Genomic DNA, 27,802 nt, shown 5'->3' on the forward strand with positions numbered 1-27,802 from the left:
TTGCTTGTAAATGATTTATAGGTTAAAATTTTATTTAATAGAGGATTTAAACTTAAGATTTTTCTTGTTATCAAATTTTGTATTAATAGTATTGTTCCAAATTAACAATTACTACTACCATTATGCTTCTAACCACAATTTGTGCCATTATGTAATTTAGCACTATTCTATAGTCTCATGTAATTTAATTATAGTGTATCTGGAGAAATGCAGTTGCAGTAAACAGAGTGTAGGTATATACATATGGATGGAATTTGCTATTTTAATATGCAATCATGGTTGGGGTTATCATTTTATCATATAATAAATCCTAAGTTTCCGATTATCTTCATCCTGAATATATAATGCCAACATGGGTTTAGCAGAAAATCATAGTTGTGCAACTGCTCTATTAAAAATGACTAATGACACTGCAATGTTTTTTGATAATGGTAACTGTTGTCCAGCAGTACTAATTGACATGAGTAAAGCTTTTGATACCCTAAACACTGACCAACTGTTGGCTAAATTTAAATATTATATATTATAAAATATTATATAATGACAGCAAATGGTTGGTTGGCTTACTCATAGAGACCAAGTGCTAAAAATCACTAGTAAGATTTTTCTATTTTTATATTTTATCTGTCACAGAAAAACTAGAGACTAGTCAGAAATTTGTAGTTACTCTCTGTAGTATATTAAATTTGACTAGTAGTGGGGTTTGCTAGATACCTGTGTGAAGGAATTTACTCTATTATCTCTATTATTATCTCTTTATATAGCCATTGGACTTAGTGTTATATAGTGTTATATATTATATATATATCCCCTTGGCATCAAAGCTTTGGTCAGCATGGGTCAGCATTGATATTTTGATATATTTTATCAAAATACTTTGTGTATTCCACAATACAACATTGATTTCTTTAGGTCATGTTTGCAATAATTTTACATACAACTTTCCACCTTTGTTTCTATTTGATGTAATACATTTTCATTAAGACATGTAATCAATATTATTTTATTTTAAAACTGTGTTAATTGGGAAGTGGCTCCTTAAATATTAAGATATCAAATGCATAGAATGCTTTTTCCTAAAATATAAAGAAACTTGAATTAGATTTACTACTTGGATTTCCTCATGCAAATCCAATATATCAATATCATAAAGCATAATATCAATAATGACTTAAAAATATATTCTGCTAGGGTAACACTTATTTGTAGCAGGGCCCATTGACATATTCATCCTAACACTTACTCTAATGATCTGAACATTATTCATACTTCATATTGTGATGAATGTTCTTTCATGAGGTAATAAATTGCATCAGTTCTATTCATTTTCTCCTGGAAAATCTTATTAATTAAATATACTTTCTGCTAATAACCCTATTAGTTGGGATCATATGTGCCTTAGCCAGTATTTTCTCTGTGGTTTGTGACAATGTTGATAGTAGAGATATTATTTAAAATTCTAAATTAAAATTGGACAACTATTCAAAAATCTTAAAATTAAAAAGGCTTATCTTAAGAAGCAGTCCAGCATTAAGGAAATTGATCCTTACTTCAAGAAATGCATAATGAGGATGCGACTATTATGTCATTGATTTGTCAAATGTGCCATTGGAATGCACTCCCAGCAACCCCTCTGATGGCAAAAGAAACTGCAAAATAGATTATAATTGATGTCAAAGTCAAATAAGTTAAAATAACAGTATGGACAAACTATACTTTGACTGCTTACTAAGTGAGTTTCCTTTCCATTTTATCTGCAGAGAATTATAAAGCATTCTTCCCATAATATAAGGTCACACTTTTCAAATATAAAATATATGTATAGTGGATATGCTTGATGATAATAATTAAAATAACAATAACATTGTCAATTTAGCTTCTTGAGTCCATAAATGTAATCACATAGCCATAGAATTGTTTAATTTTTCTCTTTTGAATTGGGAATGTTTTTAAAAGAAGATTAAAATAAATCAAAAATATGTGGTACAAGTGGTTCTTTATAATAATAAGAAATTGAAGAAGGAACATGGGATTCCAATATATGATTGAATAATGTTTTAACAAATTTTTGTTTCACATCTTGTAATTGATTTAAACATTTATGACTGTGAGTTACAATGATTTTCTATAATGTTACAATAATCCATCATCCAAATTAGTTCTGTGTGGAGACTACAACCTGCCACATGTCACACAGGACAGCCATGAAGATCGATTAACTGCAATTGGTCAGCCTGTAAGCCATGCAAACTGTTTAGTAGAGTCCTTTACATTTTTAGATCTTAAGCAATTAATTTCTGTTCCTAATGGACGTAATGTTTACTTAGATTTAGTTTTCAGTCATTTTAAAGAAACCAATTTTATGCGAGCTATTGATTATCTGTTGCCTGAGAGTATGCACCATATTCCTTATGTTGGTGAGATAGCTGTTATGCATCCCCCTCAATTGAAAGTAGAGCATACTTACCTTGATTTCAAAAATGCCAATTATATTGGATTTAACAGCTTTCTTTTCAGTATATAGTGGGGTAGTACCTCTGAATTGAGGACAAAAAAATTATTGAAAAAGCAAGCACACCAACAATATAGAATAAGCGGCTATCAGAGGGATTTTCAATTATTTGCTGCAATGCGGTCTGAATGTAAGATATTGGCCAGACGAGATTATAACAACTATTTAATCAACACTGAAAGCAATATTACTGATAACCCTAAAAAGTTCTGGTCATTTGTTAACCAGCAAAGAAAATCTCACAATCTACCTACCTGTATGTTTTATAATAACAAAAGTGCAGATAATAGTAAAGATATAGCTGATTTATTCACTAATTTTTTTTCTAATGTTTATTGCAACAGTAATGTAAGAACTCCCAATTTTAGTTTAGAGAATAGGCTTGATTTTTCTATTTGTGATATTGGCTTGTCTGAGGTATTTGATAAACTCTCTAAATTACCTAATAAACTTTCCTGTGGACCTGATAAGATACTTGAGTACATGTTAAGCAGACTTAAATATAGTATATCACTTCCTTTGTTTTTGTTGTTTAATAGATCTATATCAGAGGGTGAGCTTCCAAATATATGGAAATTAAGCTATATAATCCCTGTGTATAAGTCTGGTGAGAGGGATCGCATTGAGAACTATAGAAGCATCTCAAGGCAGTCTGCTGTTCCCAAGATTTTGGATGATATTATATGTGATCAGCTTAGGTGGGAGTGCAAGGGGGTGTTTGATGAGAGGCAGCATGGGTTCATTAGTGGTAGATCTACCTCTACTAATCTTGTTTTATATGAGGTTGCCTTGCTGGAGGCCTTCGAGAATGGTTATCAAGTGGATTCAATTTATGCTGACTTCTCGAAGGCCTTCGACAGGGTCAATCACGAGTTATTACTAGCAAAACTTAGTTCCCTTGGCTTTAGTGAAAGATCCCTAAGGTGGTTTAGAAGCATGCTGCTGGGTCGTGAGCAGCGTGTTAGGATTGGAGATTCTGAATCTGGAAGTATCTTGGTGACTTCTGGAGTTCCTCAAGGGGGACACTGTTCCCCATTGCTTTTTGATTTATTTCTGACTGACCTTGTAACGTGTTTAACTGACTGTGATTACTTAGCATATGCAGATGATTTAAAACTTTTCCGTGTTATTAAGTCACAGCGGGACTCTAATACCTTACAACACAATCTTACTTCTTTTGTAAAGTGGGCTAATATGAATGATCTCTCTTTAAATATAAATAAGTGCTACTCCATTGGATTCTCTAGACTTAAAAATAAAATGAATAATATATACACTATTGATGACATAGTACTTAGTTCTGTAGACTCAATAAAGGATTTAGGAGTCTTTGATACTCAGCTCAAATTTGGGGAACACTGTGATCTTGTGGAGGGGAAGGCCTCTCAGATGTTAGGTTTTGTTTTACGAACTTGTCGTGGCATGTCTATTTCTACTTTGAAGATACTTTATTGTTCATTAGTTAGAAGTCATTTAGAGTATGCCTCGATCATTTGGTCTCCTTTTTATAATTGTCACAAAATGCAACTTGAAAGAGTCCAAAAGAGGTTTACCCGGTACTGTTCCTACAAGTTGAATATGCAGGATAACCTACTTGACATGGAGGCAATATTGGGACTTCAATCGTTGGAATCTAGAAGGATTCAAAGTGACCTCAGCTTTATGTATAAGGTTATTCATGGGCTTATTGATTGCCCTGCTCTCATCAACAGCTTTAATTTAAAGGTCCCTGCACACACCCTAAGGAGACATGAATTGTTTGCTTTACCAATCTGTCACTCCAACTATTCTTTACATTCTCCAATCTGTCATAGTCTTGCCTATTTAAACTCTCACCCTGAACTTGATCCATTTGCAAGCTCACTCTCTGGATTTATTGGGCAACTGGGTCAAATATTTTAATTTATTGTTTATTTCTTGTGTATATGTTTTGGAGACTGTCTAATTATGTTCGTGAAAGTACTTTTATTATGTTAATTATACATCTTTTACTTTATTTAATATTGTAACCAAATCTTTTGTAAAATGGGGTTTCCCGTATATTGATTGAATAAATGAATAAATAAATGAATAAATATAATGTGTGTGTAATGTGTAATTTGTGAAGACCTTAATGTATCAATAAGAAAGATTGTTTTTGGAAATTTAAAAAAAAATCTTTAAAAACATTATTTTTGGGTATGTCTAAAGACTTGAAACTTCTAAACAGTAAGAATGAGTAAAATGTGATTTATGTGATAAAAGTGCCAAGAAAAGGAAAAAGTGTAGCTATAAAAATTATAATTTTTGATCTCTATACCTATTTATCACATCCATTATTGTATAGGACTAGAAATATATTAAATTTCCTTCCCCCTTGCTCTTTACTATCACAATATTTAAGAAAATGTTCTGGTACAATTATAATTTGAATTTGTCAGACCATAAAACTTGTTTGTAACTATATTTTTATTGGTAGCATGAAAATCATTGTCTGAACCACTTAAAAGTTAAAAGTAGAAAAAAACATGTGACTCAAATATTATCAATTATTTGTATTATTATAATTATTATGAAAGAACTGATTTTATGTGAAATTTTGATTCTATGCATAAAATAAATGTGATCAAAGTAGCTTCTGATAAACCATAACAGGGCAAACTTAGGGCTAGTATTTCCTTAAAAATGTGTCACAGTAAACACCATAAGGTTCACAAAATGACCTAAATTGCATCAAACCAAGACAAATGTATGTAATTGGAACAGAAATTTAGGAGCTTATGGATTAATTATAAACTGGAAAAACCCAAAGATGTCGAGGATTCCAGAGCAGCTGTCATGTTATTTAATACAGAATTATATTTAAAGCTAGAATTTTTACATGAATAAATTTATGAATTAAGTCAGAGCAAAGCAATTAGATATGTACATTTTCACAATTGGGGCAATTTTTTATAATTGAACTCCAACAAGTTGATATCATCAATGCTTCGACATAAACTAATTTATCACAGTCTTTTAATGTAGAGGAATTTAAAATTAAATAAAGTGGCTGATTTTATTTCTAAACTGCAATAAAATAACACAAAGGGGAAATTTAATAATAGGTTTACCCCCTGGGGTCAAGGAGGTTGCCACAAAACCCTGAACTTAGGAATAATTCAATTCAATTAATTGAGTTTTGATTGATGCCCCCTCGGTTTGTTTGTAAAGAAACCATAAATTAAAAAAAAAATCTGATTGACACTCACGGTAACGACCCCATCTTTAGCGATGGTCTTTCGGGACCTGATCACCATTCCTGCGACTCGTTTTGAGCGCTTGTCTTTCATTATTCGCACACTGACACTAGCACTAACTCTGTCCGTAAAATCAGAATTTATTTATTTAACTAAAATTAAATAAAAACATTATAAAGGTATTTGGTAAAACGAAAGAAATTCGCGTACGTCCGCCATAACCCTTTTTTTGACAATTTTAATACTGACCTGTCACTTGTCCAATGGTGTAAAATGTCAACATTCTCCCCACCCACAATAGCCGCCATGCCAGTGCTGGCATCTATTTAGAAATATTTATTGAGAAATGTGAAAACCAGCATACATAACCATAACCCAAAATATGTTTTATATGGTCTTTCAGAAATTTTAGTCTATTTTTTTAAAATTTATTCTCTATATTTTAATATTATGCAACCATAAATCTTGCAATGCCCTACTTTTATTGACTTGAATTGAATTGAGACTGCGTTTTTTAAATTTGGCAACCTGGGATTCACAAGTTTTTGACTAGATACAAAAACTTACGTCAAATTGAATGTCAATTGTCATCACTTTGTTAGGTTATGTAAGTTCATCAACATCAAAATTGTTACAAATCTCAAATCAATTCAAAATTCAAGTAGTTTTTTTCAAAATTTAAGATAAGAATGGCACTGTCAGCCTCTGCTAAAAAACTGGTTCTATTAGGGGGCGTAGCCCTGTCACTACACCTCGGTTTCTTATTTATAAAACCGATTGTTATTCCTAAACCTAAAGAAAATAAAAGTGTTATAAATGAATTAAAGAATATATAAATTATTAATGATTCTTCTACTGAAAGGTAAGAATATTTCAGTTTCATTAGATATTTTATTTTTTTAATTTTAAAGGCTACACTCTTTATAATTTTCAGGAAATGTCTCCACATTCTTCTATTTATTTGAATTGTATGACTGTTTTAAAAAAGTATTTGTTATAAATAAACTGTTACAATAAATGTTTTATTATTATTTTTATGATAAGAAAAGAATTATAGTGGAGTTGTGTACCTACTAGATGGAACTCAACTCCCTCCATCCATGTTGGATGTAAAAATCTTGAGGAAAAATATTTGCATAAAGCAACAATGATATATCAACAAATAAATGTTACTATTAAAAACTAATAAATATTTATTGGGGTCTGAAATACAACATTAGTCACATTCATATTAAACAAATATGTTTAAAAATGCAGGTCTAAATTCATATAATTTTCTTCAGCCAGATTTTACAAGCTCCCCAGATCCTGGGCTGCAGCGCATCCCTTAATCTAGCCCTGTCCAGGATTAATGAAACTGTTCCCTGGGTTATCATGGTTTTACAATATCATTTTCTATTGACATGCACAAATAAAGAGGAGTGTATCTATTACAAATACCATTTAAAATTATAAAATTAACACCATTTCCTATTAACTTGGAAGTAACAGAAAAAATTGAATACTACAGTGCTTTTACCATGACATACCTAACTACCAAATTTCGATAAAATGAGTATTAGACAAAAGTTAGCAGATAAAAGAAATTTATTAATCAAATTGCAAATCTACTTATTTAAAAATAATGAATACTATTAATAGTAATAAAAACTTAAGTTGATCAGCAATATAAATAATTAAATACTAAGAAAAACACAAATAAAATGAATAAATGTTAAAGAACTTAGTCATAAATATATATCTTAGCTCAGACAAACATTGGCACTATAGATACAGAAATTTTGTAAGTATATGATGACAAACTTAGTAGTTTTAATTTACTTTTGATCTGTTATGGGATACTCTGCAACATTGAAAAAGTTCAAACTAGAGTACTTAAGGCACTATTTTATCTTGAATGTCAAACCCATACAGAAGATCTATAAAATGCTAAATGTAAACACTTTGAGTAGTATTCTTAGCATAGAGCAGACAAAACTAGTGTATAAGGTTATTAGTGAAAAGTGCAAAATACACTTATAATTAGTCTTATTTTTACACAGGTATGTTTTTAATATTTTGCTGAATTTTTTGCTAATCAAGACACCTCTCATGTCAATGAGAATTAAATTATAAAATTTTAGTCCTAGAAGTCTTTTAAGTATAATATAAACATGTAAGATAAGTATATTTTACAACATATTTTATTTTTAAAAAACTATGTATATTAAAGGTAAAATGAAAATCCTGCAGTCTCTTTCCACTTATTTATTAAACATGATTCACTTTTTTAAGATTTCAGATATGTTTGACACAGCAGGGTCCATCATCAGAGGGTAAAAAGTTTAAAATTGGTATCAGTTATACACCTCAGGGTTTGATTCCATGTTAAAAAAACCCTCTATTTATTTATTTTCTGGACACTGCGGTGTCCGAAACATGTCAGGAATTTTAAAAAACTGAATGAAGTTTAATAAATAAGTGGAGGAAGCTTAGAACATTGAAAGGCCTTTCAATGTTCTAAGTTTCTTAATTTATACTACTCCACTGCAAGTATGGACTATTTCTTCACCAACAATATACAGTAATGGCCAAAAGTAGATAGACAAATGGTTTTTTAAAAAAATCAAAGGAAATAAAAATTCTATAATAAAGATATTTAAGTATATTATGGGCAACATAAACATGTATAAAAATAATAAAACATTCTTTAGAAACAATCACCTAATTTGGTAAATAATAAGAAATAACTAAATATACGCTGGACAAAAGTAGATAGACAAATTTAAAAAATAACCAATACTCTTTTTTTTTTCGAAGTATTTTTGTTTAATTACAAACTAAACCATCTACAATATTAGTATTTTGTAAAATACCCATTATTGTCTATTACAGCCTGACATCTACGTGGCATTGATTCAATAAGATTGTCTATGAGTTTAAAAACCAATATTTTTCCATTTCTGTTGCAACCGTTCGAATAATTCACCTTTATTTGAATAGTTTGTATCCCTAATATCACGATCTACAATTTCCCATAAATTTTCGATGAGATTAAGATCGGGTGACTGGGATGGCCATCTTAAAACTGGTATTTTTTCTTCTTCGAAAAATTGCTTCATAATTTTGGAGGAACGCTTCGGGTCATCTGGAATTGGAATCTCAATGGTAAATTGTCTTCGACATAGGGCAACATAACATCTCTGAAAATATCCCTATACATAAACTTGTCCATTATGCCCTCTATCCGATGTAACGGGCCCATTCCATAACCTGAGAAGCAACCCCAAACCATCACTGATCCACCTCCATGCTTAACTGTGGGTTTTGTGTACTTGGGATTCAAACGCTGGCCAGAAGGAAGTCTAACATATTGAATTTCATCGGAGTGTACTTGGGATTCAAACGCTGGCCAGAAGGAAGTCTAACATATTGAATTCCATCGGAATTAAACAAATTAAACTTCGATTCGTCGCTCCAGCAAACACGTTTCCATTCATGCTTTGTCCAGTGTATATGCTGACGGGCAAATTCCAATCGGGCTAAGCGATTCTTTTTTGAAAGCAATGGTTTTTTTGCTGGCCTACGTGCAAATAGATTCTCTTCTACCAAACTTCGTCTTACAGTCCTTGAGAACACATTACAAATCCCTAGAGCCTGTAATTCTATCTGAATTTGACGAGAAGTCATCATGAAAGGGTTATTCTGGCTAACTTGTTTTAATTTGCGTACAGCTCTAATGTCCATTTTTTTTGGTCGACCAGATTTATTTTTTGGCTCTAATGAACCTGTACTTTCATATCTTTTGATAATTGCCCAAACAGCTTTTCTTTTAACAACAAATCTACGAGCAATATCAATTTGACGATCACCCGCGCGATATGCATTAATAATGCGTTGTCTTGAATCAAGAGAGAATCTAATTCCGCGTGGCATGTTGCACCTTCAGTTAAAGAGAAGCAATACTAATACTAATTTTATTTTATAAATCTCTGGACAAAAAAATAATTCCAAAATTGTTTTTGTCTATCGACTATATTAAGCTATATTTATATTATTTATATTATATCTATATCAGCTATATTTATATTATTGCTTTATCTGATAGCAATCTAGGGGACCTGTAGGTAAATCTTTAAACAATTATTTGAAAATAATACTTTGTCTATCTACTTTTGGCCACTACTGTATATAATTACACACTATACTAAAATGTATGGCCCTGCATAATCTTGTAAGCAGTGAGGAATTCTTCAGACAGACTTCAAGACAAAAAATTAAGTCAGGCTATTCAACTTTATATTGGCATGTGTGGTCTCAATCACATTTTCCAAGGCATTTCTGGCAAAATTGTCTTAAGCTTAGATTTATATAGTTCTATCACTGTTTATTGTGATAAAATAAAACTCTAGTAGTTGGTTATGTTTCTTGATATAGGTAATGTGAATGTGCCAGTAAGCCAGACGCCACCAGTACTCGGACCAAACCAAAATGACCAATAAAATTTAATTATTTTTTCTTCATATCCTACTGTCACTACTGTTAGTTCAGTTCTTCATCAGTAAAAAAAAGCGGAAACTCCGTCCGAAGCGTGAAAAAAAGTCGGACACGTATCCGGTTTCTGGTGAATGAAGCGAAAATATGTTCCGTCTTTTTCTAATTTAAAATAAAATAATTTTATTATGGATACAAAATATCTTTTATTATTTTTATATGTTCATGCAGCCAGTAACCGGCTATACTTTTTCAATATTAAACCATTTATTTGCCCCTATAAAAACTCCGATTACTGCTATATGATTAATATTCGTTCCCATCGTACACTAACAAAAGTTGGGCAAATTTTGAGATTGCTTTTTTGTAGAAAATGAATTCTCGAAAAAGGATGAACGCTCAGAAATATTCTGAACAAAACTTTAACTTAGCTCTTGATCAAATTCAATACAGTTTAAGGGAAACTTGTATACTTTTCAATTTGTCACTACGAACAAGCACTTTTCTCAACGTCTGGAAACAAGCAAAAATCTGCCCTGTCTTTAAGTCAAGAGACAAAAATATGATGGAGAACTATCGGCCAATCTTTATTTTGTCCAACTTTTCTAAATTCTTTGACACCTGTATTTATAGCAACCTGTTTCATCAAATGAAACATCTTATTTTACCTAATCAGCTTTTTTTTCAGAGTAGATCAACAATTACTAATTTTGTTTAACTCCCTAAGTAAAATCACGCCTACTGTATGCCTCTCTACTATGGTTTCGTAATTATGCAGTCCATATTCACAGGCTGGAATCAGTTCCACGAAAATTTTACAAATATATTAGTTTTAATTTGGTTGGTGTATACCCTAAGAGGGGCTTGAGTCGCAGCAGTTATTGCTTTCAATGTTTGATGCACTGTCTCTTCAGCAATCTGCTATTTGTGGGAGTTTGGTGTTTTTATTTAAAATATGTAACAATCAAATTGATGCTTTAGATCTCCTTTGAATTTTGCTTTTCCCTATATCCATACAAGAAGACACGGTGTATTTTTTCTTGACAGTTCGATTAATAGCACCAATTTGGCCAAGAAGAAGCCCATCTTATAGAGCATGCAATATTGGTTCAATGATGCTCAGCTAAGGATTAATGTTGATCATTTCAAATCTGTTATTTCAGATAGAATCGAGATTGTTAGTTGTTTAAGTATTTAATGTAACACCTACCTAGTTTTATACTGTACCTACCACTTAATGAGTTTCATATTGTTATTTGTTGCAGTATTGAATCTATTGTATTATCTGTCGATATTTCAATTATTGTATTATTATTAGGATTTGTTTCTGTTGGACAATAAAACTTTGAATGTGAAACTTATCGACAATTTGCGGTTCCAGAGTCAATGTACAGGACCGTATTAGGGGTAAAGTGAAAAAATCTCCGAAATATCCCGATCGAATATTGACAAGGAAAAATAAACAAAAAATAGTTAATTAATTTGGCAAAATGAATATTTTATTTTAGTTTTTTGTTGTAGGAAAAAAATTAGCTTTTTGTTCCTTTATTTTAAATAATTATAGGTAGGTATTCTTATTTTTATAGCTTGATAAAAAACGCCATTTAAAGTTATAAGATTAGGCAAAGTAAAACATATTTTTTCCATTAATCTTCCCTTAGTATAATGATGTATAGTAATTTAGGGAATATTATATTCTCATCTTTTTTGTGTGTTAATTTTCAAATAATTTTTTCTTAGTTAATCATTTTTTTTTAATGAGCAATATTTTTGTTTGTTAATTGACCAAAATACCTACCTGTTTTTTTTGTTATTATTAAATTATTTTATTAAGTATAATATTTTTGAATTTCTTTGATTGTATTTTTATTTATTTTTTCATAAAAGTATAATTTGTTGCCATTGTCTCTATTTTTTAATACTACTCCTAAACTGGTCTTAGTTGAACAATCCCGTTCTATCCAACTACAATTTTGTCATGTCCAATTACTCAGCATAAGTGTCCATAACTAGCAAAAATGCATTTTTGTAGAAAAAACACTATTTTTTAAAAACTTGTACCATAAATCTCCAATTTAAGTTTTTTATGATAAGTAGCGCAGTAAGATTGCAGACACTGATTTCTTTTTAAATCAATTTTGTGGGCAAAAGAATTTTTTTTTACATAGAATTTTGAAGTTAAGATTTGATAAAACTGTCCAACTATTGGCATATAAACCCTATAGACTTTTAAAGGCAAAAGGTTGTGCCAAATAAAGAATATCAAATAATAAATACTGCCAACTTATCAAAATTTCGAAGTAATAAGACACTATAAATCTTAAATTTTTATTAAACATTGGCAATGGCTTGATAAATAAGCAAATCACTTTTTAAATTTGAAAACTGTACTACAGTATTGGCTGGAATAAAAAGAACTGTTCCTGGTACAACTATACCATTTACATAGGTGGCTTCTCCATTAACAAACAACAAAATGCTCGCTGAACTTCTCTCTTTTGGAGTGTAATGGGTAAATTTGGAAGTAGAAACTTTAATTAGTATAACAGCAAAATCTGGTACAGGAGGCCTAAAAATCATTGTGCAATCATCTTCCCTGATAGGTGTAAAAAGCTTGTCTTCTTTTGGAGATCCTTGATACAAGAGCATGGAACAAAGCGTGTTTACATCCACAAACTTCGGTGTAAGCCCTGCCCTTACAACATTGTCAGAACATGCCATACATTCAATACAGTCTCCAGATAAATATGCATGAGGTTCATTAGCACCCAGAAATATTGCATCACCTGGCATTAATTGCATATAATTTAGGAAATACACCATAAGAACACCATTGTCATAAGGGAATTGGGAATGAAGTCTCTCCACAAGTTCAGCATATACTGTATCCCTTTGAAATTCATCATGCTCTCCAAACCTTTCTAGGATATTATTAATTATATTAGTTATTTTTCCTTTATCACAAGTTAATACAGCCCTAAATGCTTTTTTAATTAAAGTACAATCTTCTAATAATGCTTCACAACCAACAATATCAGATAATTCAGGAACCAATGCAAAAAAGCTCTTAATTTCTGCTAGTGGTCTAAAGCCACACAATGCTTCAAAACGGGTAAGAGCTATTGCCATTTCAGGCTTATGATTTGGATCTTTGTAAATATCAGGAAATTTGGAATGTAGCTCTTCAGCATGACTCTTTGAGGGATGAGCTTGAATAGACAGAGCCTTATTCACTGAAAGAACTTTAAAAAGAAATGGTAGTTCCTGTTTGAATTGTTCTAGGACACCTTCTCCCAGGTAATTTGGATGCCGTTTAATGATGTCAGAGAGCTTTTCCTTGGTTTTTTTCACAATGGAAGTACCATTTACATGGGTGCCCATCCATAATTCTGCATAAGGCAGGTCTTCATCTATTTGAAACACTGGATCTGCACTCTTTTGCAGCTGAGCCACTATACTCTGGGATCCCTTTTTGCCCCAGTCATAATTCTGTACTTGGCATGAAAGCTCCATTAAAAATTAACAAATATCAGATTTGCTGCAGGGATTGAATTTGGAATACTCTATTAGTTAGGGGTCAATCAAACTTAATACGAAATTTTGGGAATCAGCCCACGTCGGCATGTGTCATAACCACAAAATTTATAAATAAAAATTCTTTGAGAATATGGATTAGGGTTGCTAGCTGCTATTGATACTGAATAGTGAATTTCAACATTGAATGTACACTTGGCAACATCGGTTTTCAGATGTTGGGGCATCTGTCACGTCAGTGGGGTACATACAGGATACAATATGCCTTATTTTCAATTAAAAAGTGAATGCAAAATGTATAATAACTAAATGATAATTAATAAAATGCTTTTCAAAATATTTTTGTTTTTACTATAATCTAGAATGAATATTGAAAAGATAATATTAAACTCTAGGGACTTTTTAGTTAAAATAATCGCGCCAAAATGTCCTGACAAATGTCACTTGCCATTAATGTCATTTTTTTCAGTTGGTAATAGTGAAAAGAAATGCGTCTGATTTGTGCTGTATTTTTTACAACAAAATAAACAATTTTCTAAATATTTTCCGCATTTGTATTCGTTTCTGTCGGCTTTTGAAATGTGCGTAATTTAACTTTAAGTGCGAGCGAGCCGGAATTAACGCTTAAATTCGAAAGAAAACGGTTTTTTTGGCGATAGGACGCCATTTTTGCCATGTAACTGTCATAGCAAACAGTAGAAAGGTCCCTGTCAAAACTAAACACAAATATTATTAATTCTGGCTAAATAGTGCGTGAAAGCACATATTTCTGGACACGATTGATTACCAGAAAGTCCATATTAACGTCATATGAAGCCATACAATGACCCTCAAAGGAAGAACACTGGTTGAACTAAAAAATAAACAATATGGACATTTGAGAAGACCTACTTATTGATGTTTCCCAGAACAGGACTTTTGGCGATGTAAATGGAGAAAAAAGCGGTTAAAACTATGTCAAACCGGGCCCCAAAGAAGCCTGTTAGTGACCTGAACGAATGCATCACTTGTAAATTATGCAATGGTTATTTTATTGATGCCACTACTATTATTGAATGTTTACACACATGTAAGTGGGCTTCATTAGAATGTTATTTATTACAAACTGTGCCATATATATCAATAAATTTAAACAATTTTTAGTTTGCCGGAGTTGCATAGTCCGCTATTTAAAATCAAACAAATATTGTCCAATTTGTGATGTGCAAGTTCACAAAACAAAACCTCTACTTAACATTAGACAGGATAGGACTATACAAAGTCTAGTTTACAAACTGGTTCCAAGGTTACATCAAAGTAAGTTTAAGCTCTGCTTGTATTTACGTGTATTCACATATTTTAAAATTGGTTGTTTTTATAGATGAATCTAAAAGAAGAAGGGTCTTTTATCAATTAAACCCTGCAGCTAATCCCTTGCCATTTGAACTAGAGGGAAAATCTCCATATGAACATATTTTAGCTCCTGATGAGGTGATAGATTTGACTCTGAGTTATATTGGTGCTCCTGGTTCGCCAAGGTAAGTAATATCTTAATTTATGTCAAATATTGCACTATTTATTTTCTGTACTTCCAATATTACGATGTCACTAAAAAAGACACTATTGCCTTTTTTTGTTCTCAGCAGATTTTAAACTGCACATTTTCCTAGATAGCTTCGAAAAGAACTGATGTACATTGTCAAAACTTAAGTCTAGGTACAATATTTTAAATAAGGTTAATTTATTTTATAAAGGAGATCATCTTGAAATAAGGCTGTTGTGATTTTAAATTCTGTACAAAAGTTTTAAATAAGTTATGTAATGTAAATATTAACACTGGTTTTTGCCAAATAAATATTTCTAATCTAATTGATTTTCATAAAAATCTCCATATCATATATAGGTAGTGAATAATTAAATTATTCAGCTAATATTTATCAAACAAGAAGATGTTGAAACTAGCATAGCTTGATTTTATGTTTAAACTTATTTTTAAATGCCATTAATGATTATAATTATCATGACGTCTGTTCTGAAAGTTGCATTTCTGAAAGTTTACTTTTTGCTGATTCAAAATGTAAATGCATATTGAATCTATTGAGGTTCAATATGCATTTATATTTTATGTATTTGACTGCACTCTTGTCAGGTCATATTATCAATAAAGTGAATAAGGCAGATAAAACAATGTCTTCCATTATTAGATCTACATAAAATATTATGTGAAGATGTTTTAAAATACAATGTAAAATATATGTATTTTACTTAGGACATGATCATATCTTACTTTTGGTAAATTATGAGATTATCCTTAGAAAAGCTTATGTTAAAATCTTCAGAAATCAGGTCCATTATGTTCAAAGAACAGTTACTTTATAGATTGAGGCCTTTGGCATTATTTTTATCTACAGTGAGGGACAAAAGTATTGGCACACCATAATTTTATAAAGTAATTTATTAATGTTTACTATATTTATGTAACCCAATAATAACTATCTAACTAAAAACATATAAAAGATTTAGTACAATAATAATAATGAAAAATAAAACAGATTTCCTTAAGCATAACGAGAGCATAACAAAAAAATAAAAATTAAAAACTCTTCCTTACTGGAAATATGTTGTTTCCTTATTTGTTTTCCTAGCTCACTCCAAAGATTTTCGATCGGGTTGACATTTGGAGATTGAGGAGGTGTATTTAAAGTATGAGGGACATTAAATGCAATCCACTGCTTGACTATATAGGCTGTATGTTTCGGATCATTGTCCTGTTGAAAGTAATAATCATTTGCCAAATTAAGTTTTTCTGCACTAGCTCTTTTAAAGTTTTTTTTTAGAATATTTAAATATACATTTTTGTCCATAATACCATCTATAAAAACCAAATTTCCGACCCCTCCCGATGACATACAGCCCCACACTAGTGCACTACCACCACCATGTTTCACAGTCTTATGCTGATTTTGTGCATCTAGTTCACAATTGGGCTGCCTCCACACAGTCACTTTCCCATCTGAATGAAAAATGTTGAATTTACTTTCATCAGAGAATATTACTTTGTCCCAAAATATATTATCTTGTGCATTCACAAATTCAGGACGCTTTTTTTGGTTAACCTTATTAATAAATGGTTTATTCCGAGCTACTCTGGCACTATATCCAGCCCTATGAAGAACTCTTCATACTGTTTTTGAGCTCACATTGATGCTATCTTCTTCTGTCAATATAGCCGCAATTTCAGAAGCGCTAGTTCGAGGATTTTGCTTAATTTTATTCACAATTTTTCTTTCTTGCCTCTCCGTTAACTTTGGCGGACGTCCAGTTCTAGGCCTATTTTTGAAATTTTCTGCAGTTTCAAAACTTTTTAAGACACTACGCACAGTAAATCGACTTTTCTTCACAATTTGGGCAATCGCTGAATACGATTTACCCTCTTTTCGCTGCTGTACAATTATTTTTCGCTCGGATTCCGTCGTTTCTTGGCCTTTGCGACCCATATTTGCAATGTATGCACTTAAAATAAGCACTAAACCTAAAGAAATATTTTACTTCACATAAATATTCTGTTAAAGAATGTAAAAAAACTGCTTCAAAATTCTCACATACAAGGCACCTATTTTTAAACACTTTGTAAACATGTGTGCCAATACTTTTGTCCATGGGATTTTTGATAGAATTTTAATATGGGTTCTTTTGTAAAGCCTTTATTTATTAAATTTGTATTAAATATTAAGAAACCAATGCTCTTGGGTATACACTATAAATTAGAAAATATTTAAATGTAATAGGTCTAGTAGCTTAAGAGGACAGAATGAATTTTAATAAAAATCAATATGTGCCAATACTTTTGTCCCTCACTGTATATAATATTAAAAACTGCCTGGTACATATTTCCAAAGTTTTAAGACATAAGATAAGATTTTTTAGAACATAATAGTTCTGAAATTCTTTGAATGCTCCCACTTTACATACCTCTGTAAATCTTGGGCATACATTTTATTATACCTTTTTAAAATTACTTTCTATTTTAATTATGTTGAAACAGATTATCAAATGGCATATTGGCCATTAATATTGAAATTAAATAAATAAACCAAAGTTTCAGTGCTTGCAAAGTTTCAAATGCTTTAATTGTGGCAACTTTTAATGTTCTGTCACATTTTCTATGTACCTGTAAAAATACTTCATGAAATATATACAGTTTGATAAAAAAAAGTATACAGATGTTTCAGTGTTTTAACATTCAAAATCAAGACAAAAAAGTTATTTCATTTATACACAATCATGGGGGTTATAACAATTCACTGTATTTATAATCATATAATTATTAAATGAATAATCAGAAATTTATTCTGATAATATTTTATTAGCATATAAAATTTGGCCATTTGTTGATAGTAAATAGCCTACATTATGTTTGTTGGTTGATGTGCATTCCCAAACTGAGAGTTTTCTTTATTTTTGTAAAAATATCAGTTACACACTTTATTCTTAGAGCAATCCCATTATTTAAATGTAAATATGGACTAGAAGTATCCATATAAGTATTTGGAGTGAAGTTTTTCTAACTTCTAAATTGACCAGAATGAACAAAAACTAATAATAATTACTAACAAGTCATTTCAAATCTTTAAGTAAAACATTAAACAAACTTTATTTAACCCAACCCAAGATCCATTAACTTAAAATAAGATTATATATCTTACAAATACAAATTCCTTTATTCACATTATACATAAATGGTTAATCATAAAGAATAAAATATCTGTTTTAAAAGTAATAATTATTAGTAAAGAAGTAAAGAATTTTACTAATAAATAATACTAGCCAACCGAAATGTGGCAAATTTAATATAAAGACAATGACAGTTCAAAAATTATACTGTACAAGAATGAAATTGATAGGTGATGATGGTAATACACATTACCAAAAAATCATTAGTTATTATTTCAATATGCTAAAGTACTTTAGAATTAACTAAACTTTCCAGGTAACTAAAATAGTCATAAACCAAAAGAGTTTTGCAATTTGAAAATTAAAATACATATATTAAAATTTACATAATGCATATTGTCAATAAGAGTTAGTTTTTCAATTGTTATTTCAAAAATTATCTTATAGGGTAAAGGGTACCCTCTGAATAAGAAAATTTTGTTCTTCTCACATTTACCTAAAGTCTAGATCACCTGGTTTCTATGGTCAGGTCTTTTATTTGCATTTAATTAGTTATCTTGAAGGTTCTCTCATTTATGTCTTTAAAAAAAATTAATCTAAAGCTGCGTCCACACCGAGTCGACACTGTCGATCGATTATGTCTATCGACATTGTTGATCAACAAGCGACAAAAACTGCATCTGTCCACAATGTTTGTTGATCAGTCAAATCAACATGTCCAACGAAGAAGACGTAATTCTTGTTTGTGCCGCGTATATTATTAACGCGACTAAAAAAAGAAAAATTGCGCGCAAAAAAAGATTTTGGGTTCGACCAAGTCTTCAAAGTACCCCTTGCTTCTCAATGTTACATTCTTTACCAATTTCCATAAGGGCATCGTGCCTCAAGTTCCTGTTCTTATAGTTTTTGGTTTTAGAATCCCATAGATTTGTTTTTAGTTTGTATGCCTCAATAAAGGCTATGACTTTAGCTTGTTCCCATTTCATTTCTCCAACGAAAACACACGGCCACGATGTCAACAAGGCAAGACGTCACTGAGTACCTACTCCTACTTTAACACTTTGTCGAATGTCGAACGTCGAAAACACGTCGATCGACTAATTTTGTCGATCGACATCGTCGATTGCAACGTACACACTAAGTCGACAACGTCGATAGACATAGTCGATCGATAGTATCGACTCGGTGTGGACGCAGCTTAATTATTCTTATTAATTTGTTTCCTAAATTACTCTACAAATAGATATTTTCTATAATGCACAATTTCATACATTTAAACCCATTTACTTAGTTATATTAAAAGTTAATTTTTGAATTAAATTTACTTTACTTTAATTTTTGAATTAAAGTCCACTATATTTAATGGACTTTACGGGTCATAGAATTCATGTGTAATGCAAGCCTAGTTGTAGTATTTACATGCTAACTACATGTTCATGCTTTATTAGACTTCAAAGACATACAGTCCTGATTTCGCCATTATACCAAGTATCCTTGATATCATTTATTATATTAATTTTGATCCTTGGTTTACTAGAAATACCCACTGTCAAAAATTAATATCAAATCAAAAAGTAATAGTTCAAGAGTAACAAATAACAGAGCAAATGCAATTAATAGCAATCTAAAATAGCAGTAAAGCCAACTTGGACCCCAGTAATTAATTCAACTAAACCAATTGTGAGTTACTTATTTTATTGGGTATTACATCACTTATAGCAAAAATCAATTTAGAAATTACAATATCACACCCTCAAAAATTGAAAAGAGGAAGAAAATACACTTATTCACGTATTAGTAGAATTATGAATTACGTAGAAATATGAACTCAAATCTATAATGATACCGTTCGATATACTTAATTTAAGTTAAATAAGTTTCTAAATACAATAATTTACTTATAATAGATTTTTTCATATACCTAGAAGCTGAGGTCTAATCTATTAATCTCTGAGCTCATTTCTTCTTTTCAATATCCTACCTAACTTTCTTATGGATATTAAAATTAAAAAACGATAAAAACAACGAGAAGACCTACTTTTAAAAAAATACCTAATTTGAACCAACGTTTCGGTAGTTATATGTACTACCGTTAGCAAGGTAATTAAAGTAAAATTAAATTAAAAATATAAACAAAATATACTTATTATTATTGATTTTTGCTATAAGTGACGTAATACCCAATAAAATAAGTAACTCATTACGAATTTGTCACAACAATACAGATTTTACTTAAACCAATTGTCACATTATGCAAAGGTTTTATTATTTTAAGACAGCCTCTACATAGTAATACCTGCCAGATTAAAATTTTCATCTAAAAATCTGATCTTTATGACAAATTAATACTTATCACAAGAATTTAAAAAATATTAATAAACAGAGTGACTTGAAAAAATAACAACTTAAGCCTAAATTAAATATAATATCTCGAATTATAATATCATAAAAAAATGTTAGTATTGTATCAAGGTCACAACTTCCCCTGGTAATTTTTCCCTGCCTTTCAAGTCGACTAGTTCCATAACAACCAGAGATTGTGCCAGGGTGCCCCCCACCTGTGTAACCAACTCGCATGCCGCCTTTAGGGTGCCTCCCGTGGCCAACAAATCGTCCACTATTAACACCCTTTGACCTTGTTTGATTTGATCTTCCTGGATCTCTACTGTGTCCTATAAATAAGACAGAAATTCAGAAATTCTTTTTTTTATTATTGTGATTTATTAAGTCAAGTTTTAAATTTAAAATGATTTAATAGTTAAAGTCATAATATTGGCAATTTTTTCTAACTTCCCCCCTCAGTTAATGTAAACACGTAAAACATGATTTCGCGTGACTCCTTTGCGGAAGCCGCCCTGAGCACGGCATCGTGTGTCATATAGTATCACGCGTTCTTTTTACCCTATTAATCACAAAAATCTATTCTCTCTCTTTCTTTCTCTCGCTCACCTCTCCATATTCTAAAGCATATTTATAACTCCTGATTTTGCCAGGTAGTTTACCCTTTTTCCTTATGGGCACGAACGGGATGTTAAGGTCCAGGGCTATGATGGGGCCAAATAAAAATCCCCTCGCGTCTAAACCTACTACGCATTCTATAGGGGGTTGAATATTACGTGCTGCGTTTACTAGTTGTTCTTTAAGGAGGGTGTGAATTGGAGGGTTGCTCAGGACACTAAATACATCTCTGGAAAAAAGAGGGAGTAGATAATTAAAATTATTTATTAATGGTGCTTATACAGGGTGGTCCAGTTCAAACGTCCTTAATTTTAATATGTGATAGAGAATTGAAAAAGAAATAGACTTTCATTATACAATTTTTCTCAGGAATGTTTAATAACAAAGATACAGGGTGTTAAATTTAAGAATAATTCATTGTTTATTTATCATAACTTTTAAACTACTAGCTCAATTTTAATTAAATTTCGCATGCAGGTTATTTTAGTGATTTGTCACTTACTGATGAAGTCAATTTTTTAAAAAATTGCCAGTGGCGTAACATACGGAGGGACTTTTTTGTCCCAAATCCGTGAGGTGATAAAATATTTTTTTACAGGAAGTCAACTGTTAGATTCTCCATTTTTTTTTTTTAAAATGTTACTTTTTCAAAATTATAATTTAACGCACTGTTTTTAAAATATCTTACTTTAATTGTTCAGAAATACCTGCTAAAATGTTGCAAAAATTTATATAAAAAGGAAATCGGACTTGGATTTGTAAAAAACTTGAATATAAAAGATGATCAAAAGTTACCTTGAGTCATTATTTTATTTGACAGGTTTAATTTAAGGTTCAAGCGTAATTCTATTTTTTTGTAAGTTTTTGCAGCATTTTCACCGACGTTTCTATACAATTAAACTAAGATATTTTGAAAACAGTGCCTTAAATTATAATTTTGCAAGAGTAACGTTTTTTTCTAAATTAAATGAAAATCTAACACTTGGCTTCTTATAAAAAAATATATATTATATATTTTATCACTTATATATTTTATCACCTCGCAGATTTGAGATAAAAAAGGACCAAGTCCCTCCGTATGTTACGCCACTGGCAATTTTTTTTAAAATTGACTTCATCAGTAATTGAAAATTCATTACAATAACCTGCATGCGAAATTTAATTAAAATTGAGCTGGTAGTTTAAAAGTTATGATAAACAATTAATTATTCTTAACTTTAACACCCTGTATCTTTGTTATTAAACATTTCTGAGAAAAATTTTCTAACTAAAGTCTATTTCTTTTTAAATTCTCTATCACATATTAAAATTAATGACGTTTAAACTGATATGTATATGTCAAAATGGTTTACACTTGCAGTTTAGTTGTACAGGGCGCAAAATTGTTTGATTGGAGACATAAATAAAAATACTGAATCTCGGAAGAATCTTTGAAACCGTAAAAGTTGATGATTGTTAAAAGCCGAAACATCGCAACATCAGTTTTTTATTTACTATTAGATAGGTTGGAAGAAGTGGCTATGAAAAACTGCCTCTACAGCTGCAAATATCGACAGAACAAAATAAATTTAAAAATTAAGTTTTCGTTATATTTCAGATTTCTTAGGAAATATTTGGAAAATTAAACGACATTTTAATAAGCATCAAATTACGCAATTTCTTCCATAATTTAACTGTCTTTTACGGTTTCCTAGATCCAGTTTGTTTCGCACCTTGTATATGTTTTAGTTGAAAAAAAAAATAATAATTACGATAAATTAAACCATTTAGCAATAAAGCAAACAAAATTTAAAAAATTTGTTACGAAATTTGGCGTAACTTTCGAAAAAATTGGGTAGGAAAAAAACGCCTATTTATTCGTGGAATTTAGAAGACACTATGTATATTTTTAGCGTATCCTATTCAACATTTTATGGTTTAAACCGATTTTAATTTTGTTCACCAATTTTACAGTACTGCACCACTGTTCAGCATCCCCCATAAATTATCCTATTTGCTAAGTGGGTTGCCTATCTATCAAGCACTGTAACACACTGTTGCAGCATTATAAATGCATTGGACAAAAACAGAAATTTTATAAACAAGTCACCCAAAACCTTACCTAAATAAGATCCCCTTTTTCGGAAAATCCGGGTAACTTCTCACGGCATTCTTAATAACCTCCAATTTCTCCGCGTCAGATAAGTTCGAATAATCCGTCATGGTTCTTAAAAATATCAAGCAGCTTAATTTACAAGCGGAATATACTTGAATGGGACCGATTTAAATTGTATAAATTAACAAAAATTATCTCGATATGTTGTCGAATGATAAAACATGAGCATCTGCGAAAGATGTATTAGGTGGCACGTTATGACGATAATTTATTTAACCTCGCCAACATACGGTTTAGGATCACACGTGGTAGGGGGAACCGTCATTGGCTACCAGTGGCGTAGCAGGGTTTACTTTTATTCGGATATCGACAAATTTTCTTGCTGGTTTTTTTGAATACAGGGTGTTTCAAATTCACTTAGCAATATGCCGTTTAAAAAAATTAAAAATTACGAGTGGTTCCGAAAAAATTCGAAATTTTGAAAAATCGATTTTATTTTTTTATGAGTTTATTCGATTTGAAAATATTGCCACTTTTTTCGTGCTACATGACGGTGTTTTTAGATTTTTAATACGACGTTTCGTCGTTTACTATTATTATACTTTTTTTGATAACGTCTAATATTTATTGACAGTTTAAATATTATAATCTTGTCAGTTCATGCACAGCTTACTCCGGCAAATTTAGTTTTTTTCTAAAAATTCGGGTTTTTACAAAAAACAAATTTTACTTGTGATACATCGTTAAAAAGGTCATTTTGCAGAGATTTTAAAAATGTAAAAATCCAATAAGGCGCCTATAAGAAAAACCAAAGTTGATGATGGTTGGCAAAAGACGAAACGTCATATTAAAAATCTGAAAACACCATGATGTAGGTCGAAAAAAGTGGCAATGCAAAAGTTCAAATTATTTTAAAATCGGATAAAAAATAAACTCAGAAAAAAATAAAATCGATTTTTCAAAATTTTGGGTTTTTTCGAATATCTTCAGAACCATTCGGAATTTTTAATTTTTTAAATGGCATATTGGTAAGTTCAAAAATTGTCAGCTTTGATCTAATTTAACCATCTTTGTATCTCTTATAGATTCCGAGATCCCCATGTTGAGTATTATTGAGGGTCGAATTTGAAACCCCCTGTATATTTTTATGGTATTCAGGTGATTGAGCATTTTAAGACCCAACGATTTTTAGATTTTTTTGGTATGTTTAGGAAGCTTACCTTAAATCCATTAAATTAAAACAAAATTTTTGGATGAGCCATTTTTTAACAAAAAAAATGAAAATTTATATTGTTTATGAACCACGATTTTCCTATGCTTCTATTTACTTATGGACACACGTTTTTTAAAGTTGTTTACCAAATTGCATCCTTTAATTTAGGAACGTTAACGTTTATAAATACCTGTCAAATTATTGACATTTGACACACAACCTATTCAGGAGAATCAAACTATTCACTACAGCGTTGCCGGATTGTGAAGCTATTTTCTTAGCTTTCATTCCCTATATATTATTTTATTACATAAAGGTGTCAGGCCAGTTGATTTTCTTTGTTTAAAGTTTTATTTCCATGTAGATTTTTTTATACAAGGACTGTACTAGGATCATAGTAACAACTTGTGTCACCATCTTACATTTTGGGACATAATGGGTTGGGTTGGGTTGTTTCGGTTTTGGTTGAGTTGGGTTAAACATATACGAGCCCTTACACTCTTAAATTTTATATATCAAATGAGGGATCCTTACCAAATAATTTAAAAAAAAAATTAATAAAACTTTTTAATTAGAAAAAATAATATAAGCAGATGTTGCATGCTAAAATACAAACATTGAACAATAGGAAATTTACTTACAACTTGTAAGTTTTCCAAGAAATTCCAAGTGAAAATTATTATTATACCGAAATTTATTTCTTCCATTAACTTTGTTAATAACTACCGAATTTTACCTAAACCTTGTAGACTTTTGTCCAGTATGGCAACACTGCCGCATATCGTCGTGCAAAATTGACATATTGGAGAGTTTTCGCATAGCAATGTCTTGAAAATGACGTCATTTAGTAAGAAGTGTTTTTGATTTTTGAGGGCAAAATATGGTTCATCCAAGAATTTTTTTGTTTTAAAATGCTCTATAGATCGTACCCTTTCTACTAAGCAAAAAATTTTTTGCAAAATCGTCGGGTCTTAAATTGCTCAAGCACCTTTTTATATTAATTTTTTTTTAGATACTTACGATGCCCGAGTGCAGTCTCTATCGGCCACCTGATCAGACTTATCCAAGCCAAATACGAACTGACCGACAGGCACCGAGTAGACTTATTTTACAACAATGCCCTTTTAGACTATACACTTACCCTAATGGATGTGGCTTACATTTATTCATGGAAAAAGGTAAGAAGATATTTGAAGAACTAATAAATCTTTTTAATTTGACATAGTTACGGCAGAATAGACGCAAAAAGGGGAATGTTAAAAATCTCAAAGTGGGCTACTGGCTATATAGGGTACCTCCGATTAGGTCGGTACTATTGGTATCATTGTTAATATTTAAGGTACAGGGTCAGTGAAATCAGTAAACTAGTAGGATTTTTTTGTTGATAAAAATGGTGAAAAGAGAATCGCATCGCATTTTTGTGAAAATGTGTATTTTTGTTAAGAGCAATCATCAGCACGTGACTTTGCCTGAAATGAATTTAACGCGCTTTATCGGGAAGGTGAGCATTTGGCAACACCGCATCGCTAAAGCAAAGCAGAACACTGTTTGTCTCGCAGCAGACGGGTCAATGTTATCAGAGAGGTTCATCGGGTGGAACCGATTCGTGCATTTTTTAGTTTGCATGCGGTTGGACTTTTTTGCGTTTACTAACAAATAAGTCGCACGCGTATTTTGATATTTCACGACGTTTGTCTCAGTAAAGAAAATAACATTTTTGTATAAGTTCAATCAAAACATCTTCATGTTCCTCTGGTAATACAGTTTATTCACTATTCAAATTAACGGATTTAATTTATTCATAAAAAATGCTTTTATATAGGAGGGTATTAGTATCACAAATTTAGGGAGAGAAGGAATGAGATATAAAAATGTTTATAATTTTGTTTCACTTTCAAATATATGTACCTAAAACAGGTTTTAGTAATTAAGATATAAATAATAAATTAGAGACTTCTGTCAAAAAAGGGAAGAAGCAACCCTATAGATCGAAAAAAGAAATTATCTCATTTCCAAATATGCCTAACACTATTATATATATACAGTGCATCCCAAAAGTTATGTCTAAATTCATTTAAAATTCAGGGGTGTGACCCGTCGATTTTTATTTTAAGCTGCGCATTTTTGTACGTGAAGTTTGTATATATAGGGTTGCTCAAAAATAAATTACGACCATCAACTTCATTTTTTTAAACGAAAGCACCTTTTTTTATTTCATCTGTGAATTTCGCGTGGAATTCTACGTATGTTTCATGCATGATGTCCTATACCTAAAGTCAACAGTTATCAAAAAAAAGACGATTCCTGTAACAAATAAAAAAAGAACAAAAATTAAGTTAAATGTTCAAAATGGTTGCCATTCACGGCTTGACAATATACAAGGCGATCAATAAATTCTCGTTGCAGATTTTCAATCATTTCCGGAGTTATGGCACCCACTTCTCTGCGAATTCTCTCTTTCAAGTCGTCTAGATTATTTAGCCTATTAAAAAATACCTTCGACTTGAGGTATCCCCACAAAAAAAGTTCATTGATGTTAGGTCAGGCGACCTAGCAGGCCATTCGATGGGTCCTCTCCTTCCTATCCACCGATTGGGAAAGGTTTCATCCAAAAATGTACGCACAGTGGCATCATAGTGCGGAGGAGCGCCATCTTGCTGGAAAATTAGTTCTTTGTCAGGATAGTCTAGGTTGAATGAATTTGGAAATAAAGCTAGTAATGCTGGAACTAATTCAAATTGGAGAAAATCGAGATACACTTGTTCAAAGAAAGTTTGTTCAAAGAAAAAGGGACCCAGCCAACAATAAAAAAACACAAATGAATAGAATTTTGCTCTGTATAAAAAATCTCAGAGATAAGGTGACTCGTAAGGTGAACTTCAATAATAATGTTTGGTCGTTTTTTTTTCGATAACTGTTGACTTTAGGTATAGGACATGATGCATGAAACATACGTAAAATTCCACGCGAAATTCAAAAATGAAATAAAAAAAGGTGCTTTCATTTGAAAAAATTAAGTTAATGGTCGTAATTTATTTTTGAGCAACCCTGTATATACAAACTTCACGTACAAAAATGCGCAACTTGAAATAAAAATCGGCGGGTCCGAGCGTTTTTGAACACACCCCTGAATTTTAAATGAATTT

At 31.0% G+C, this 27,802-nt stretch overlaps 4 protein-coding genes and 1 long non-coding RNA gene across 8 annotated transcripts in view; 2 read left to right on the top strand and 3 right to left on the bottom strand.

Annotated features, from left to right (window-relative positions):
• The window catches only part of LOC126750487 (hippocampus abundant transcript 1 protein), a 39,795-nt gene extending 33,820 nt beyond the window's left edge, over positions 1–5,975 (bottom strand). Inside the window, exon 1 of the mRNA XM_050460123.1 lies at positions 5,743–5,975. Within this exon, the coding sequence (XP_050316080.1) occupies positions 5,743–5,823 (81 nt within the window). The 5' untranslated portion in view covers positions 5,824–5,975. The remainder of the gene's footprint in view (positions 1–5,742) is intronic.
• Positions 5,976–6,313: 338 nt separating this feature from the next.
• On the top strand, positions 6,314–6,748 carry LOC126750495 (uncharacterized). Its single transcript, XR_007665737.1, has 2 exons — positions 6,314–6,592; positions 6,665–6,748. It is a non-coding gene; the product is annotated as an uncharacterized LOC126750495 (long non-coding RNA).
• A 5,769-nt stretch (positions 6,749–12,517) lies between these two features.
• On the bottom strand, positions 12,518–13,898 carry LOC126746432 (mannose-6-phosphate isomerase). The gene has a single exon (XM_050454688.1). It carries the CDS (start codon positions 13,714–13,716, stop codon positions 12,535–12,537), a length of 1,182 nt encoding a protein of 393 aa, XP_050310645.1. The 5' UTR covers positions 13,717–13,898; the 3' UTR covers positions 12,518–12,534.
• Positions 13,899–14,193: 295 nt separating this feature from the next.
• Positions 14,194–27,802, top strand: part of LOC126746318 (polycomb group protein Psc-like) — a 38,110-nt gene continuing 24,501 nt past the window's right edge. Inside the window, exons 1-4 of the mRNA XM_050454506.1 lie at positions 14,194–14,806; positions 14,881–15,033; positions 15,098–15,254; positions 25,669–25,834. Of these exons, the coding sequence (XP_050310463.1) occupies positions 14,668–14,806; positions 14,881–15,033; positions 15,098–15,254; positions 25,669–25,834 (615 nt within the window). The 5' untranslated portion in view covers positions 14,194–14,667. The remainder of the gene's footprint in view (positions 14,807–14,880; positions 15,034–15,097; positions 15,255–25,668; positions 25,835–27,802) is intronic.
• The window catches only part of LOC126746361 (adenine phosphoribosyltransferase), a 57,507-nt gene continuing 50,344 nt past the window's right edge, over positions 20,640–27,802 (bottom strand). For 3 of the 4 annotated variants that reach the window (XR_007663873.1, XM_050454598.1, XM_050454589.1), the window contains one exon: positions 21,438–21,577. Coding sequence is in view for 3 of the 4 variants with exons in the window: in XM_050454598.1 (XP_050310555.1) it covers positions 21,566–21,577 (12 nt within the window). In the remaining variant the exon portion in view is untranslated. Of the gene's footprint in view, positions 21,063–21,339; positions 21,578–23,449; positions 23,740–27,802 lie in introns of those variants that run through there. The other variant, XM_050454617.1, reaches the window with a different exon arrangement.

This window comes from Anthonomus grandis, chromosome 2 (genome assembly GCF_022605725.1).
Source record: "Anthonomus grandis grandis chromosome 2, icAntGran1.3, whole genome shotgun sequence".
NCBI lineage: Eukaryota > Metazoa > Arthropoda > Insecta > Coleoptera > Curculionidae > Anthonomus > Anthonomus grandis.